Source organism: Miscanthus floridulus, chromosome 2 (assembly GCF_019320115.1).
Source record: "Miscanthus floridulus cultivar M001 chromosome 2, ASM1932011v1, whole genome shotgun sequence".
Lineage (NCBI taxonomy): Eukaryota > Viridiplantae > Streptophyta > Magnoliopsida > Poales > Poaceae > Miscanthus > Miscanthus floridulus.
Window position 1 is genome coordinate 142366488 of NC_089581.1, and position 19140 is coordinate 142385627.

The 19140-nt window shown below is 55.2% G+C and overlaps 1 protein-coding gene across 1 annotated transcript; it reads right to left on the reverse strand.

Moving 5' to 3' along the window:
- Positions 1–15399: 15399 nt before the first annotated feature.
- Positions 15400–15723, reverse strand: LOC136537193 (large ribosomal subunit protein uL2x-like). Its single transcript, XM_066529244.1, has one exon. It carries the CDS (start codon positions 15721–15723, stop codon positions 15400–15402), a length of 324 nt encoding a protein of 107 aa, XP_066385341.1.
- Between the last annotated feature and the right edge of the window lie 3417 nt (positions 15724–19140).

Genomic DNA, 19140 nt, shown 5'->3' on the forward strand with positions numbered 1-19140 from the left:
GATATTCAATGGATTTAGATACAACAACTTATATCTAGTGGACTTCACCTCCAAAGATGCAAATTTGAAAACTTACCTATTCACCAAAACAACACTTGGGTGGCTATGGCATAGAAGACTTGCTCATGTTGGGATCAAGCATGAAGTCTCCACAACTTATACTCCTCAACAAAATTGTGTAGTTGAGAGGAAGAACCGGACTTTGATCACTCTTGCAAGGACAATGCTAGATGAATACAACACCCCCGAAGCTCTATGGCGGAAGTAATCAACACCGCATGCTATGCATCAAACCGCCTATTCCTTCAAAAGTTCCTTGGCAAGACACCTTATGAGTTGCTCAATGGGAAGAAGCCGGACGTCTCCTTCTTTAGGGTGTTTGGTTGCAAATGCTACATCTACAAGAAGCGGCAACACCTAGGGAAGTTCCAAAGACATTGTGATATTGGTTTTCTTGTTGGTTACTCATCAAAGTCCAAAGCATATAGAGTATTTAATCATGCCACCGGCTTGGTTGAAGAAACATATGATGTGGAATTTGATGAATCTAACGGCTCCCATGGAGCACATGAGAATCTTGATGATGTAGGTGATGAACCATTGAGGGAGGCTATGAAGAATATTCTGGTGGGAGACATTAAGCCAAAAGATGATGAAGATGATGTACAAGTCTTTGATCAACCTTCTTCATCAAGTGTGCCACAAGATGGTGAAAAAGATGGGAGAGTAGAAAATGAAGACACTCATATCTCCCATGAGCAAATGGTGGTACAAGCACAAGATGTTGATGCTCCACAACCACCTCCTCAAGTGGTAAATAGAAGAAATACACCTCTCCTACAAGATCATCCACAAGATCTCATCATAGGGAGTCCATCAAAGGGTGTAATGACTCGATCTCAAAAACTTGCTTCATTTATTGCTCATCACTCTTTTGTCTCTTGCTATGAGCCTACCAAGGTAGAAGAAGCTCTGAAAGATCCTGATTGGATCAATGCCATGCATGAAGAGTTGAACAACTTCACTCGCAATGAGGTTTGGACTCTTGAAGAGCGACCAAAAGGTGCAAGAGTCATTGGAACAAAGTGGGTGTTCCGCAACAAGCAAGATGATCAAGGTGTTGTTGTGAGGAACAAGGCAAGACTAGTTGCAAAGGGGTTCTCCCAAGTTGAAGGTGTGGATTTTGGAGAGACCTTTGCACCAGTTGCAAGATTAGAAGCCATTCATATCCTACTTGCATATGCATCACATCATGAAATGAAACTATATGAAATGGATGTGAAAAGTGCGAACAGATGATGAAGAAGACGGATGATGAAGACGGCTCTGATGATGGCAACCTCGATCGCCATCTCCTGGGGCATGACAATCCTTGGGGGCCATTGCCGGATGAAGACGATTTTGGTGACGGCGGGCGAACGAAGATGATGGTTCTGGCGACAGCAACTACAACCGCTTCCACCCCGGGCTTGACTGTTGCCGCGGCGGGTCGCTAAGGCCAGTTGGTGTCGCCGGAGATGGTGACGTTGAGTCATTTTGAAAGAGGATACAGATCAACCTCAACTCTCTATTGATCTCGTGTGCTCATATTTATACAAGTACAAGGCCTCCAACCTCTACTGGGAAAACTGCTCTATGGCGCGGCAGAGCGACTAGCAGAGGCGTGGCGTGCGTGGCGTGTCGCAGAGCTGGCATCATGCATGCACGCGTGTGTTTGACCGTGCGTTCGACATGACGTGTATAGCATGTGGGCAGGACTCCGTTATCACACCAGCGTTGGGAGCTCCGACGGTGAGACTGGAACGAAATCCGGTGAACATGTTCATCAACAGGCCCTTCGTCATCACGTTGGTGAACTGTTGGTCCGTTGGCACATGAACAACACGCAGCTCGCCAAGCGCCACGCGTTCTCGGATGAAGTGGATGTCTAGCTCGATGTGCTTCATTCGTCGATGGTGGATGGGGTTCTTGCTCATGTAGACGGCCGATACATTGTCGGCGCTGGGAACATCGTAGTGAAGCTCGCAAAGAAGTTACTGGAGCCATATGCATTCAGCCATGGCATTTGCCATGGCCCTGTACTCAGCTTCTGTGCTTAATCTCAACATGGTGACTTGGGGCTTCGACGACCATGACACTAAGGCATCGCCGAGGAAGATGCAGTACCCATATGTCGGTGTTTCGTACAAGCACCGGCAAGTAAATTTGTAGTAATGCGCGTTAGGCTCGGATGGTGCGCTAAAGGACACAAGATTTATACTGGTTTGGGCTGAATATCCCTACGTCCAGTTTGTTGCTGCTCGTGTTATTAGCACCATGAATGGTTCATAGTAGGGGATACAAACGATCGAGAGAGAGATAGGTCCCAAGTCTCTGATGGAAGGGTCGAAAGGAGGCCAAGAGCTTGGTAGCAACTTGACTGTGTGTGTGTGTCTCATCCCCCTTTTGTTGGAGGAAGCGCATCCCCTTTTATAGATGAAGGGGACAGCTTTACAAGGGTGAAGACTTAGATGCGTACTCCACCTAGCCTTGTGGCTCATGTCTACCCAGCTCGGTTACCCATTCTGATGGATGTGAAAGGATGATAAGCGCCTACAATACTGTCGATGCCCCTGTAGAATGTCAGGATGTTTGCAGAATACTACCCTACACAGGGTATGGGCCACAGTACAATGGTTTTGACTTATGAACCTGGCCCAGCCTTGCTCCGCACGCCTCCTGGCTCCTATGAGTCTCTGTCGGAGGGACGCGGGGTCGGGGTCCGGAGTAGCGCCATGGACAAGGTCCTTTGATTAGGTGGACTCGAGGGGTCAGGAAGCGGGGCGCCGCTCCCTTGGGTCCCTAACGTGGTGATGGCATGTCCGTCCTTCGTGGAGATCACAAATCCTTTTCTGGAGTGTAGTGGTTGTCGTATATCTTCGTCGGGTTCTGTGTCCCAGAGCTGAAGGCGGCGCCTACAACTCTACAGGGTGAGGGGCACGCGCCTGCAATACCTTTTGGGCTCTGTGGTGCCCGAAAGGGTCTAAAGCACCAGTCTAGTCGTTCCCTGGTAGTACCTTTCCTGCCGGGGCGTAGGGTATGGTCCTTGAAGCCATGGTTGACCCGAACGTCTTATCTTGCTCTATACCCATCATCATGAGGGAACGAAGGAGAAGTTATCAGGTAAGATGAAACCAGCCTTTGGACATCGAACGGGGGCGAGGTTCGTCCTCGGTCGTCGAGCGAGACAGAGTCCAGTCCTTATCCCTTGGGCATGACCGAGCCCACCCCTCGGGGGTCGGGCGGGGCGGAGTCTATCCCTCAACCCTCGGGTGAGGTGGAGCTGTCCTGAAGGCGTTGGGTGGAACGGAGGCCTGCCCTTAGCCCTCGGGCGAGGCGGAGACTAGCCCTTAGCCCTCGGGCGAGGCGGGGCTAGCCAAAGGCGTCGGGCGAGACGGAACCAAATTTCCATCATTTGGGTAAGGAACGTAGCAGTGCCCTTGTCCGTCCAGAAGTTTTTAACGTTCGATGGTTATTGGTTCCACCTCCTGGGGTACCCTAGTATTGGGTCCCCGACAGTAGCCCCCGAGCCTCCAGGTGATTTGGATAGAATCGCCTGGGGGTGTTCTCGATTTCATCGAAGTTACTTTGTTAGAGGGTGCGCGCGAGCGCACCCGATGGGTGTAGCCCCCGAGCCCCCGGGTGATTCGAGTAGGGTCGCCCAGGGGGTTGTATCGGACCCTTTGCGGGTAAGGCTGAAGGACTTAGTTTTTCGCCAACTGGATATTTTTTCGAGGGGGTCGTAGTATCCCGTTTGCGGGGATCTCATTCAGAGATGACCTAACTGGGGCTTGACCGTGGATCGAGATTCCAGTAATGCTTGCGCCCTTGATTTCGGATTGTTCGCGGATCCGTCCTCAGTTGGGCCGGCCACCGAGCTTCTGGGCCCTAGGTGGGCCAAAGAGAAAGAAGTCTTCGTGACTTGTGTTTCCTAGATGGGTAGAGAGTCCGAATTCGCCTGGGGAAGGTGAACCGTCCACCATGATTTTTGGTGGGAGAGGATAGGGACTGCGGGCGCGTGTCCTGCGACATGATGTGGCGGTGCGTGTGGCAGGCCCGGAGATCGAGGCGGACGGTTGCCCTTCTCGCGTCCGTCGCCCCTATAAAACCACAGGGTTCGCCCCCAAGGTTCCGTATTTTGCTCCCTTGCCTTTGCGTCTGAAACATCCACCGCCAATCGCCCTAGCCTCCTACGCCCGCACCGCCACCGTCGATCGGCTTCGTCCATGTTGTAGCCGCCGTCAAGCTTGCGCCTATCTTGTAGCCGCCGTCGAGCTCGCGCCCACCTTCTCCCCAATCGCTTTTAATGGAGTTGTGGGGCAGATCTAGCATCACCTCTCGGCGTTTGGAGGGCCTCATCCACCGTGGCCTTCTCTGTCCATTGTCCGCCGTCCAGGAGTGGCTGATACCTAGTGACGAGGGTGAGCCGGCGCCGCCCGAAGGGTATGTCATATCTTTCGCCATCTTCCATGAGTGGGGATTTGTGGTACCCGCGCATAGATTCCTTCAGGGGCTGCTGGATTATTATGAGGTGGAGCTGCAGCATCTTACCCCCAACGGGGTTCAACATATGGCGGCGTTTGTTGCCCTGTGTGAGGGTTTCCTGGGGATCGATCCCCATTTTGATCTGTGGCGGTATTTCTTTACCGTCAGTTTGTCGAAGAGGAAGATTGGGGGGAAGGATGTGAGCGTGCCGATGGGATGCGCCAGTGTTCATCTGCGCCATACCCGGTCGAGGGGTTACCCATTCATGCATCTGGTGACTTCTAACAAGGGATGGCACTCGCAGTGGTTTTATGTCAGGGATGATGTGAGTGCCACCCTGCCGAGGTACACCGGGCGCCTTATCGAAGAGGCTCCAGAGTCATGGGCTTGGGGCATCCAGTTCAAAGATAAGAAACACCTTTCCAACCTTCTTTCCGCCCTCCAAGTCCTGAAGGAACAGGGTGTAAAGGGGACGGGGATTATCGGCGCCTATCATGCGAGGAGGGTGGCTCTACTGATGGCGTGCGCGCTTCCCCTGCATCGGATGATGCCCGGGATGTCGTTCGAGGGGACGGTGCTTGTTGACGAGGCGCTCCCTTTCTCAGAAGTGGCACAGCGCATTAAGGAGGCGATGGAGCCGACGAAGGATTCCACAGGCGGCGTCCTCGACATTGTGTATCCGGTGCCTGGACATCCCCCAATGCGGCCGGAACCTGGGTTCTTCGAATTCGTAAGCCTTCTTCTCCCGTGCTCTTTCTTTTTCCTAAATCTCCATTTTTTTATACTCGCTTTTGTGACGTTGGAACCAGCCGAGGGGGCTAGTCTTCAAAGACAGTCTGGTTCCGCTGCCAAAGGACAAGGCCGTGGCGGCAGCAAATCGACTCGTGGCCGAGCAGGACAAGAATGCAAGGGAGCAGATGAAGAAGAAGAAACGACTAAAGCAGGAAGCACAGGATCGGGGAGAGGACGTGAGCAGTGATGATGATGACGACGACGATGATGATGACGATGAGGTAGTCGTCGACGTGGATTGGGGCGTCCTGGAAGACGAGGACACACTGACAAGTGCCCACCCGTCCGTGCAGGGACCCTTCCCGTTCCACGCGGAGGGAAGTGAGTCGGTGAGGTCGGTGGAGGCCGGAGAGTCCGCCGCTTCACACGGCGTGCCAGCCGAGGATCGGTGGATGGGGGAAGGCGGGCCTGCCGCCACCGACCCCGAGGTGATGGTGGAGGGGAGTGGCTCTGGTGCCGCGCCCCATGAGACGGTGGAGATGAGCCCCCTGCCTCAGAGCAGGGGACAGGCTCGAAATGGTCCCGCCCAGACAAGTTGGGGCAGGGATCTAGGGATCCATCCCCAAAACGCTTCCGCCGGCCGAAGGCGTCAGTGTAAGCCGCTGATTCCCTTGTTTTCATCCTTTTTTCCCTTTCTATTTTGACCTAATGGCTTTTACCTTTGTGTAGGTTCTTGCGGACGGGCCACTCCCTAGGGCTGGCGCCCAAGAAGAGCCTCGCCATTCAGGTGGGACGAATGGCGCTTCCCGGCATCGCCCCTATTTTAGGCAGGAGTGGTGCCAATGTTGGAGCCATGTTGGCCGATCCGACGGTGCCTGTGGTGGCGCCCGCGCCCTCGGTGGTTGCTGAGCAGGCGGCATCTTCCGTGGCGGGCATGGTACAGCTGGCCGAGGGTCTGGTATCGCCGACGGAGGTGGTGCCTGAGGGCACAGTGCAGTCCATGCCGCCGGAGGCCTAGGTGGAAGTGGCCGTGGCCGTACCAAGCCCAGTGGGGCTGGATGTTGTCGTGATGGCGTCCGAGGGGGTGGCGCAGTTGATGCCATCGGCGGCCCAGGCCGTGGCGGACGAGGCGGGCCGGATGGAGGTGCACATGGCCGGAGGATCATTGGGTGTGGCGGTGGTGCTGCATAGGATTAGGAGGGAGCCGCCCCCGGCCCCATTGTTGGGAGGTAGCCGCTCCCCCGTGTGGGGGAGCCGCAGCTCCAGTGGATGGCCGCACAGGATCCGACATCGGCTCTTTTCTCGCTCGACGATCATGCCGAGAGCATGGAGCGGGAGGGTCTTGATGTCGGGATCTCGACCATGCTGGACGCCCTGGACCAGGCCAGAGGAGCCCTGCGTGAGATTGTTATCCCTACTACCTAGGTATTCGCTTGGTTTTCTTCTTTCTTCGCATGTTTTTGTGTTTTCGTATTTCTAATACCGGTCTTCTTCTTCTTCAGATTCTCGTTGCTCGTAGTCGGAATAAATCCCGATTCCTCCGTGAGCAGAAGGCGGAGTGGGATCGCCTCATCAAGGAGGCCCGGCTGCGAGGAGATGTGGGTGCGCAGCTTGCTGCCGCCCAGCAGCGGGAGGTCTAGGCGCGTCAGGACACGGAGGATGCCCACGGGATGTTTAAGGACTTGTTGGTGAGGACAAAGCTGGATGAGGAGGAGATCACCAAGCTCCGAAAGGAGCGAGACGAGCTGTTGCAGAAGAATGCCGGGGCTGGTGAGAAAGCCAGCAAGCTCCTGGCGGAGCTACAGACAGAGCGGGACCTCAAGCTGAAGGCTGAGGAGAGGTCCACGACGTTGCAGGAGAAGGTGAACCAAGATGCCACAGTGATCGAGCGGACGATCCGAGAGCGCGACAAAGCGCGTTGGGAGGCCAAGGCACGCCAGACGGATCTTGGAGTCGAGGTGACCCGACGGTTGGATGCCGAGGAAGTTTCTGCCGGTTTGCGCACCGATCTTGCCGAGGCGCGGCGGCTTCTTCATGCTGAAGGTGATGAATATGATTGCCTATCCCTCGCCATTCTAGCGGTCTACGATAACCTATAGGTGGCACAAGAGGAGGGGACCAGCTCGCCTGTGACCCGTGCCGCTAGTATCACGGCTCGTGTGGGCCCGCTTGAGGAGAGTGCTTTTCACGCCGGGATCACCCAGGCCTTCACCGTCGCCCATGCTCATTACGAGAAGGAGATCAACCTGAAGGTGATGAGCGAGGGTTTCCCGCCTACCTATGAGGATGATGAGCTGGAGGCAATTGAGAAGGTGGTGGCTCCCCTTGCAAAAAACCTGGCGGATAATCTGAAAGAAATGGTTCTCCCTTCGTGGGAGTAGTTAGTCGAATAATTTTGAGCATAACTTATATGTAATATGTGAACAAGCGTTGGTATTTTCGAGTCTGGACGCAGTTTCGTGATTTTGCTTCGTAATTTTGTTTTGTTAGATTTCACCTTCTTCCTTTTTGCAATGAAAAAAGAGTGTTTATTCTATCCGACCCTTCTGTCGGTGTTTCGTACGAACACTGGCAAGTAAATTTATAGTAATGCGCATTAGGCTCGGATGGTGCGCTAAAGGACACAAGATTTATACTGGTTCAGGCCAAATGTCCCTACGTCCAGTTGTTTGCTGCTCGTGTTATTAGCACCGTGAACGGTTTGTAGTAGGGGGTATAAACGATCTAGAGAGGGACTGGTCCCAAGTCTCTGATGGAAGGGTTGAAAGGAGGTCAAGAGCTTGGTAGCAGCTTGACTGTGTGTGTGTCTTGTATTGTTCGGTCAAAAGTCCATCCCTTTAATGGAGGAAGCGCATCCCCTTTTATAGAGGAAGGGGCTGGCTTTTACAAGGGTGAGGGTTTTAGGATGCGTACTCTACTTAGTCTTGTGGCTCACGTCTACCTGGCCTGGTTCTTCATTCTGATGAGTACGAAGGAAGATAAGCGCCTACAATATTGTTGATGTCAGGTTGATTACAGAATGCTGCCCTACGCAGGGTATGGGCTGTAGTACAATGGTTTTGACTTATTAGCCTCTCCCAGCCTTGCTCCGCACGCCTTCTGGTTCCTGTGAGTCTTCATCGGAGGGACGAGGGGTCGGGGTCCGGAGTAACGCCGTGGTCAAGGTCTTCTGACTTGGTGGACCTGAGGGGTCGGGAAGCGGGCGCCACTCCCTTGGGTCCATGGCGTGGTGACGGAATATCCGTCGTTCGTGGATATGGCAAATCCTTTTCTGGAGCATGGCGGTTGTCATATATCTTCGTCGGGTTCCGTGTCCCAGGGCTGAAGGCGGCGCCTACAACTCTACAGGGAGAGGAGTCTGCACCTGTAATACCTTTCGGTCTCTACGGCACCCGGAAGGGTCTAAAGCACCTATCCCATCATCCCCTGGCAGTACTTTTCCTGCCAGGGCGCAGGGTATGGTCCTTGGAGCCATGGTTGACCCGAACATCTTGTCTTGCCCTGTACCTATCATTTTGAGGGAACGGGGAGAAGTAGTCAGGTAAGATGAATCCAGTCTTTAGATATGGAGCAAGGTGAGGCTCATTCCTTGCCATCGGGCGAAACAGAGACCAATCCCTATCTCTTGGGCGAGACCGACCCTGCCCCTACAGGGTCGAGTGAGGCGGAATCTATCCCTCTGCCCTCGGGTGAGACCGAGCCCACCCTAAAGGCGTCGGGCAAGACAGAGACTAGCCCTGAGCCCTCGGGCGAGGCAGAGCCACCTCAAAGGCGTCGGGCGAGACGGAGTCTATCCCTCGGCCCTCAGGCGAGACCGAGTCCCCCAGCCCTCGGGCGAGACCGAGCCCGCCCTAAAGGTGTCGGGCGAGACAAAGACTAGCCCTGAGCCCTTGGGCGAGGCAGAGCTATCTCAAAAGGCGTCGGGCGAGGCGGAACCAAACTCCTGTCATTCGAACAAGGGAAGAAACGGCGCTCTTATGTGTCCAGAAGTTTTTAACGTTCTGTGGTTATTGGTTCCACCTTCTGGGGTACCCTGGTATTAGGTCCCCGACAGTAGCCCCTGAGCCTCTAGGTGATTCGAGTAGAACCGCCTGGAGGGTGTTTTTTGATTTCGTCGAAGTTACTTTGCCGAAGGGTGCACGCGAGCGCACCCGATGGGTGTAGCCCCCGAGCCCCCGGGTGATTCGAGTAGAGTCGCCCAGGGGGTTGTATTGGTCCCTTCGCGGGTAAGGCTGAAGGACCTAGTTTTTCATCAACTAGATGTTTTTCCGAGGGGATCGTGGCATCCCGTTCGTGGGGAACTCATTCAGGGTTGACCTAACTGGTGCTTGCGCCCTTGATTTTGGATCGTTCGCGGACCCTTCCTCAGTTGGGCCGGTCGCCGAGCTTCTAGGCCTTAGGTGGGCCAAAGAGAGAGAAAATCTCCATGACCTACATTTCCTAGATGGGTAGAGAGTCTGGATTCGCCTAGGGAAGGCGAACCATCCACCGCGATTTTTGGGGTGAGAGGATAGGGACTGCGGGCGCATGTCCCACGACGTGACGTGGCAGGGCGCATGGCAGGCCCGGAGATCAAGGCGGACGGTTGCCCTTCTTGCGTCCGTCGCCCCTATAAAACCACGGGGTTCACCCCCATGGTTCCGTATTTTCCTCCCTTGCCTCTGCGTCTCGAGACACCCGCCGCCAATCGCCCCAGCCTCCTGTGCCCGCACCACCACCGTCAGCTGGCTTGCATTCATGTTGCAGCCGCCGTCAAGCTTGCGCCTACCCCATAGCCGTCGTTGAGCTCGCGCCCACCTTTCTCCCCAATTGCTTTGATGGAGTTGTGGGGCAGATCTAGCATCACCCCACGGCATTTGGAGGGCCTCGTCCGCCGTGGCCTTCTCCGCCCGCTGTCCAAGAGTGGCTGCTACCTGGCGACGAGGGTGAGCCGGTGCCGCCCGAAGGGTATGTCGTTTCTTTCGCCATCTTCCATGTGCGGGGATTTGCGGTACCCGCACATAGATTCCTTCGGGGGCTGCTGGATTATTATGAGGTGGAGCTGCAGCATCTAACTCCCAACGGGGTTCAACATATGGCGGCGTTTGTTGCCCTGTGCGAGGGTTTCCTAGGGATCGATCCCCATTTTGATCTGTGGCGGTATTTCTTTAACATTAGTTTGTCGAAGAGGAAGATTGGGGTGAAAGATGTGAACGCGCCAATGGGATGTGCCAGCATTCATCTGCGCCATACCTGGTCGAGGGGTTACCCATACATGCGTCTGGCGACATCCAACAAGGGATGGCATTCGCAGTGGTTTTATGTTAGGGATGATGCGAGTGCCACCCTACCAAGGTACACTGGACGCCTTATCGAAGAGGCTCCGGAGTCGTGGAGCTGGGGCGTCCAATCCAAAGACAAGAAACATCTCTCTGACCTTCTTTCCGCCCTTCAAGCCCTGAAGGATCGGGGCCTAAAGGGGACGGGGATTATCGGTGCCTATCATGCGAGGAGGGTGGCGCCGCTGATGGCGCGCGTGGTTCCCCTGCATCGGATGATGCCCGGAATGTCGTTCGAGGGGACGGTGCTTGTTGATGAGGCACTCCCTTTTTCAGAAGTGGCGCAGCACATTAAGGAGGCGATGGAGCCGACGAAGGATTCCAAAGGCAGCGTCCTCGACATTGTGTATCCGGTGCCTGGACATCCCCCAATGCAGCCAGAACCTGGGTTCTTCGAATTCATAAGCCCTCTTCTCCCGTGCTCTTTTCTTTTTACTGAATCTCCATTTTTTAATACTTGCTTTTGTGACGTTGGGACCAGCCGAGGGGGCTAGTCTTCAAGGATAGTCCAGTTCTGCTGCCGAAGGACAAGGCCGTGGCGGCGGCGAATCGACTCATGGCCGAGCGGGACAAGGAAGCAAGGGAGCAGATGAAGAAGGCGAAATGACTGAAGCAGGAGGCACAGGATCGGGGAGAGGACGTGAGCAGTGAGGATGACGACGACGACGATGACGATGACGACGAGGTAGCCGTCGGCGTGGATTGGGACATCCTGGAGGACAAGGACATGCTGACAAGTGGCCACCCGTCCGTGCAGGGACCCTTCTCGTTCCACGTGGAGGGAAGTGAATCGGTGAGGTCGGTGGAGGCCGGCGAGTCCGCCGCTTCGCACGGTGTGCCGGTCGAGGACCGGTGGTTGGAGGAAAGCGGGCCTACCGCTGCCGACCACGAGGTGATGGTGGAGGGGAGTGGCTCTAGTGCCATGCCCCATGAGACGATGGAGGGGAGCGGCTCTGGTGCTGCACCCCACGAGGTGAGCCCCCCTGCCCTGGAGCAGGGGGCAGGCTCGAAATGGTCCTGCCCAAATGAGTCGGGGCAAGGATCTGGGGATCCATCCCCAAAACGCTTCCGCCGGCCGAGGACGTCAACGTGAGCTACTGATTCCCCTGTTTTCATCCTTTTTCCATTTCTATTTTGATCTAATGGCTATTACCTTTGTGTAGGTTCTTGTGGACGGGTCACCCCCTGGGGCTAGCGCCTAAGAAGAGTCTCGCCATTCAAGTGGGACAGATGGCGTCGCCTGGCGTCACCCCTGTTTCGGGCAGGAGTGGTGCTGACGCTGGATCTGCGTTGGCCAACCCGACGGCGTCTGTGGTGGCGCCCACGCCCACGGAGGTTACCGAGCAGGCGGCTTCCTCCATGGCAGACGTGGTACAGCCGGCCGAGGGCCGCATACCGCCGGTGGAGGTGGTCGTGACCGCGCTAAGCCAGGATCAACCGGGCGCGGCCATGGTGGCGCTCGAGGGCGTAGTGCTATCCGCACCACCGGGGGCCCAGGTGGATTCGCCCGTGGCACCCGAGGCAGCCCAGATGGAGGAGGGTCCAGTCGGAGGGTCCTCGAGCACGGCGGTGGTGCCGCATAGGGTCAGGAGGGAGCCGCCCCCGGCCCCTTTGTCGGGAGGAAGCCGCTCCCCCGCGCGGGGGGAGCCGCCGCTTCAGTGGATGGCCGCTCAGGACCCGACGTCGGCTCTTTTCTCGCCCGATGATCATTCTGAGAGTATGGAGCGGGAGGGTCTTGACATCAGAATTTCGACCATGTTGGAGGCCCTAGACCAAGCCAGAGGAGCCCTGCGTGAAATCGTTGTTCCTACTACCCAGGTATTTGCTTGATTTTCTTCTTTCTTCGCATGTTTTTGTGTTTTCGCATTTATGATACCAGTCTTCTTCCTCTTCAGGTTCTTGTTGCTCGTAGCCAGAATAAATCCCGATTCCTCCGCGAGCAGAAGGCGGAGTGGGATCGCCTCTCCGAGGAGGCCCGGCTGCGAGCAGACATGGCCGCACAGCTTGCTGCCACCCAGGAGTGGGAGGCCCAGGCGCGTCAAGACATGGAGGAGGCCCACAGGATGTTCGAGGATTTGTCGGCGAGGTCCAAGCTGGATGGGGAGGAAATCGCTAGGCTCCAAAAGGAGCGAGACAAGCTGTTGCAGAGGAATGCCATGGCTAATGAGAAGGTCGGCGAAGTCCTGAAGGAGCTGGAGATGGAGCGGGACCTCCAGCGGAAGGCCAAGAGTAGGGCCATGGCCCTTCAGCAGAAGGTGAACGAGGACATCGAGGTGGTCCGCTCTCTCTGGGCGGAGCTCGGTGACGCGGTGAGCCAAAGGTTGAGCGCCGAAAACATCTCCGTCAAGCTAGAAAAGGAGGTTGCCCATGCATGAAGGGCCCTTCAGGTTGAGAGCGATGAGCACGATCTTCTGCAAGCTGCGGTCGGGGTGGTCCTTAATGCCCCAAAGGTGGTGGAGCCAGTGGAGACCAGCCCGCTCGTGGCTCGTGCCGCAGGTATCACGGCTCGGGTGGGCCAGCTTGAGGAGAGTGCTTTTCACGCCGGGATCACCTAGGCCTTCACCATCGCCCATGCCCATTACGAGAAGGAAATCAACCTGAAGGTGATGAGCGAAGGTTTCCCGTCCACCTATGAGGATGAAGAGCTGGAGGAAATGGAGAAGATGGTTGCTCCCCTTGCGAAAAACCTGGCGGATAGTCTGAAAGAGATGGTTCTCCCTTCGTGGGAGTAGTTAGTCGAATAATTTTGAGAACAACTTATATGTAATATGTGAACAAGTGTTGGTATTTTCGAGTCTGGACGCAGTTTCGTGATTTTACTTCGTAATTTCATTTTGTTTGATTTTTTGCGATCTTACCAATCTGTTCCCCCGAATCTTGCCGCTAGTCCTGATGCGAGGAGATTATTTCGAAAGAAAGAAAGGAGGTAGCCATACCTTAACCAGCCCCTGAGTAAGGTCTGACCCCCTGCATTTGCTGGGGTCGAGGGTTACTGGAGACCGGAACCGTGGTTTTGGTGATAGGGTCGATGAAGTCCTTGGATGGCATTGCAATATTCCCCGCCCTGTCTTCCAACAGAAATCCCCAACTGGGGACTCTATGGGCTCGGCAAGGTAGGGCCTTTGAACCTATGTCCCTGTATTGAGTGGCTCGAGCCCCCGAGCCTTGTCAGGGTCTGATAGGGGTCGGCCGTAATTTGCGTGTTACCCCGTCCTCGATTTTCGCAATCGGAGGGGCTGAGTAAATGACACTTGCTTTGACGGCTCGAGTATCGCACTCAACGAGCTCACTAACGGGTACGTTCGTGTGGAATCTGGGTCCATCATTTGCTGATGGGGTCGGCAGAGCCCTCTGGTGGCACTCCACAACTTCTTAACCCGCCTCCCGGCAGATGCCCGAGCCGTTCGGTAGGCTCAGGCGGCCCGATGGCCTCTCCTCGATGGAGATTCTGTGGGTTTGGCTCAGGGTTAGAATCGAACGAGAAAAGGTTGAGACGTCCCTGACCGCTTCTAAGTGGGGTCGGGCAGGGCCGCTGGGGTTTGTCTCAGTTATTTCTCCCTGGCTCTTTTCGGCACAAGGCGGCCTCGAGCCCTTCACGGGCTGGCCTTCGAACCTTGGCCTGCGGCCGCCTATATCGAATGAGGCGACAGTCGTTTGGTGATGCAACACGAAGCATTGGGATGTTTTGCATACGTATAATATAATCGAAATGAAGGCGGGGTCAGTAACGTTACCTTGGCGGTATGAGTGACGACCAGATGTGTCCATGCGGGGTTCGGGCCCTGATGTTCGTGATGAGGTTGGAGTAACCTGCATAAGAATCGCTATTCTTTGTTTTTCGTATCTCGGTGGTGGTCCGAGCCATTTAATTAACTTGGGTAACCTGACAGCTTCTCCTTTGGGGGGAGATTCTATAGGTGGACCCCTCCGAACCCTTCTTGAGAAGGCAGACGTCGAAGCTGGAGACGCGAGAGGCGTTGAGCATGATTTTTCTGGTGAACAGAAACACCGTAGCTACCGAGGCATAGGGTCTGCTAGTTCATCTAGTTTTACTCAAAGTTTTATGCCCGTATTTCGCGCCCTTAGTTTCAAGCGTACGGGGGGGGTCGGGTGAGGAGGATGTCTAGACTAGTAGACATCCTCGGCAGCCCCCGAGTGATGTTCGTGTCCCCGCCGTTTGACGGGGTCGGAAGCTCGAGAATGAATTTTAACGCGTAAAGTAAGAAGGCAGAGATGCTTATCTTTCTTTGGACGTTCGTTCGTCGTCTCTTCTGGGCCGAATGGCCGGCCCAGGAGATCCGTTGGGGCTCCGCTTCATAGAGGTCCTGTCGTCGGATCGTCCCGTGGTCCTACATGGGGAGGCGAAGGGTTGTCTGCCTATGTGGGCGCCTTAATTGCCGTGTCCGGAGCGGGTCAGTGGCGGGCCATACCCAGGCAGTGTCCAGTTTGACCAGGGGGGACGCCTCGTCGACCGGGGCGCGTCCCCTCATGTATCTATCAGCATTAATTTTGTATTTAAGGAGGGGAAGAGAGAGGGTTTTTCGTCCAACCTTTCGCCTTTCCTTAGCTATAGCGCCTCCTCTTTAAATAGGGAGGGGGAGGGGAGTTCTCCTCCCGCCTCCTCTTCTGCCTCTGAGCCGCTATCTCTCCTTCTTCTTCCTTTCCGCCGAATGCGTCCGTGCATCGCGGCGGTTCCTGAGTGAGGAAGAGTAATGCCAGAGAGAGAGAAAACTCACAAATTCGCTCGTGAATCTGGAGCATGATGTCGAGCCAGAGGTTATCCAGCGTAGATGAGATGGTGCGTGCCACCCTTGCTGAGGAGTCGCTACTGCCGAAGAAGAAGAGGCGCCGGTGGGCGCCGTATGTCGTCGACTGCCCCGTCGTTCGCTGTGCTCCTCCTTTGGCGGGAGGCGTTTCCTACCCTTACGCCGTTGTCAGAGTTGTGGCTGGTGACGATGGCATAGTCCCCGAACGCCCTGGCGGAGGCGTCGCTGTCGGGGTTGCGGCTGACGACGATGGCGTAGTCCCCGGACGCCCCGGCGGAGGCGTTGCAGATGATGACACCCTCGAGGATCCCGTGAAGCGGTGGGATATCGCCAATGGAGAGCGTGGCGCGGCGACCACAGTAGACGAGCTGGCCCATGTACATGCCCCGGGCGTCGCCGATGGAGAGCGTGGCGCGGCGACCGCAGTAGACGAGCTGGCCCGTGTACACGCCCCGGGCGTCGCCGATGGAGAGCGTGGCGCGGCGACCGTAGTAGACAAGCTGGCCCGTGTACACGCCCCGGGCGTCGCCGATGGAGAGCGTGGCGCGGCGACCGCAACAGTACTTGTAGTAGAGCTAAGCAAAGACTGTAATTGAATAACTTTGTGGGGAAGCTCCCAAGTAAATAGTCCTCTGAATTTACAAGTATATTGTTCCTTTTTGTAATGAAATCACTTTGTAAGTGACGAATTTGTGCAAAAATGAACAAATTTACATCTTTTGCTTATTGCAAGCAATTTTTATCTTTCTCCTTTTTGTAGAAATGATTTTAGTGCTTTCCGACCCTTCTCATGGTCTAAGTCATACGAAACTAGGAACATGGGCGAACTAATTCTGATTGAACTAGTGAGCAAAGGGGTTGCAGCCGCTGGGGTGTGGGTGTCCCTGCAGTCCTACCAGTTGTATTCAGAATTAGTTCCCAAAATCTTAGCCCTTAGGACTCGTTTATGAGACGAATGGAAAACTTAGAGAATGTTTGTAACTATAACACAAGAGGTTTTTGCAAGCGTAATACTTGTATTACATATGTCATATGTTATGATCACATGCCAGCCCCCGAGTGAGGTCTGACCCCTCGTGATTTGTAGGGGTCGGAAGTCACTAAGGATCGGGGTTTTGTTATGATAAAAACTAATAAGGAAGAGTATACGCTTATTTTTAAGGGTAAAAACGACGTAGCTGCTCAATGTTCCAGGCGTTGGTGAAGACCTCGCCGTTGATGGTTTTCAACCGGTAGGCGCCTGGGCGAAGTACTTCCACGATGACATAGGGCCCTTCCCAGGGCGGGGAGAGTTCGTGGCGGTTCTTGTTGCTCTGCACAAGACGGAGGACGAGGTCTCCGACGTTGAAGGCTCGACCCCGCACCCGTCGGCTGTGGTACCGTCGCAACGCCTGTTGGTACTTAGCCGAACGGAGGAGGGCGACGTCGTGGGCTTCATCTAGCTAGTCCATGGTGTCTTGGTGGGATGTCTGGGCCCCCTATTCATCGTATGCTCTGATTCTCGGCGCTCCATAGTCAAGGTCCGTTGGAAGAACGGCCTCGGAACCATAGACCATGAAGAAGGGCGTGTAGCCGGTGGCCCGGCTAGGAGTTGTCCTTAGGCTCCAGAGCACGGCTGCGAGCTCAGCGAGCCAGCGCGCACCGAACTTGCTCAACCGGTTGAAAATTCTGGGTTTGAGGCCTTGAAGGAGCATGCCGTTTGTGTGCTCGACCTGCCCGTTCGTCCGGGGGTGTGCGACGGCTGCCCAATCGATTCGGATGTGTTGTTCATCACAGAATCGAACGAATTTCCTGCCGGTGAACTGCGTGCCGTTGTCTATGATGATGGAGTTCGGTACTCCAAAGCGATGGATGACGTCGAGGAAGAACAGCACCGCTTGCTCGGATTTGATCGTGGATATTGGTCGAGCTTCAATCCATTTTGTAAACTTTTCTATGGTGACAAGCAGGTGGGTGAAGCCCCCGGGCACCTTTTTGAGTGGCCCAACCAGGTCGAGCCCCCAGACCATGAAGGGCCATGTGATGGGGATCATCTGGAGAGCTTGGGCCGGGAGGTGTGTTTGCCGAGCGTAGTACTGGCACCCTTCGCAGGTGCGTACAATTTGCTCGGCATCGGCTATTGCGGTGGGCCAGTAGAAACCTTGTCAGAATGCATTCCCAACCAAGGTTCTTGGTGCGGCATGACGACCGCAGACTCCACCGTGGATGTCACCCAGCAGGAGTTTTCCCTGTTTGCCAGGGATACAGAGTTGCAGAATCCCGATGTGACTCCGTTTGTAGAGTTCGCCCTCTACAAGAACGAAGGACTTGGCGCGTCGTGCGAGTCGTCGGGCTTCCGTCTTGTCTGCCGGTAGTATGTCGTGGAGGAGGTAGTCGAGGTAAAGCGTTCTCCAGTCATCGGGAGGGTCAGACTCCGCTACTGGGTCCTCTTCAAGCTCCAAGACCTCGGGGTTGGGCGAAGCAGTTGTAGGATCGGCCCCTGGGGTCGGACTAGATGGGCCATCGTCGGCTTGTTCTGACCCCGTGTAGCGTACTGAGGGTTTGTGTTGGTCGCTGGCAAAGACGCCTGCCGGGACTAGCTCTCGGCTGGATGCTGCTTTCGCAAGCGTGTCGGCTGCTTTGTTGAGGCGCCTTGGGATGTGATTGAGTTCGAGGCCGTCGAATTTGTCCTCCAGCCATCGGACTTCTTGACAGTATGCCTCCATCTTGGCGTCGTGGTAGCATGACTCTTTCATGACCTGGTTGACGACCAACTGAGAGTCGCCCCTGACGTCGAGGCGTCGGATGCCCAGCTCAATGGCGATTCGTAGGCTGTTGACTAGCGCTTCGTATTCTGCAGTATTGTTTGATGAGGGGAAATGGAGCCGAACCATGTACCTCATGTGGACCCCGAGGGGAGATACAAAAACTAGTCCTGCTCCGGCACCCTTCTTCATCAGTGATCCATCAAAGTACATTGTCCAGTACTCTTGATCGACGACTACTGGTGGCATCTGGACCTCGGTCCACTCCATGATGAAGTCAGCCAGTACCTGAGATTTGATCGCTGTTCGGGGGGCATAAGAAATGCCCTGATCCATCAGCTCGAGCGCCCACTTTGCGGTTCTTCCTGTAGCATCATGGCTACGGACGACCTCACCGAGGGGGAATGACGTCACTACTATCATGGGGTGTGACTCAAAGTAGTGGCGTCGCTTCCTTTTGGTGATGAGGACGGTGTAGAGGAGTTTCTGGATTTGGGAGTAGCGGGTTTTGGAGTCGGATAACACCTCGCTGATGAAATATACAGGGCGCTGTACCTTGAAGGCGTGCCCCTCTTCCTCTCGCTCTACTACTAAGGCGGAGCTAACCACCTGGGTGGTGGCCGATATATACAGTAGGAGGGATTCTCCGTTGCATGGAGGAACTAGGACTGGAGGTTTAGTTAAAAATCGCTTGACCATGTCAAGCGCCTCCTGAGCCTCGGCTGTCCACTCGAAGTGGTCAGATTTCTTCAGGAGTCGATAAAGGGGGAGTCCTCGTTCACCGAGGCACAAAATGAATCGGCTGAGGGTGGCAAGGCACCCTATGATCCGCTGAACCCCCTTTATGTTTTGGATTGGACCCATCCTTGTGATGGCTGATATTTTCTCTAGGTTGGCTTCGATGCCACGCTCGGAGACGATGAAGCCAAGCAACATGCCCCTCGAGACCCCAAAAACACATTTTTTGGGATTGAGTTTGATGCCGTTTGCCCGGAGTTTCGCAAAGGTTTGTTCAAGGTCGGCGACAAGATGGTCAGTTCGCTTGGATTTGACTAC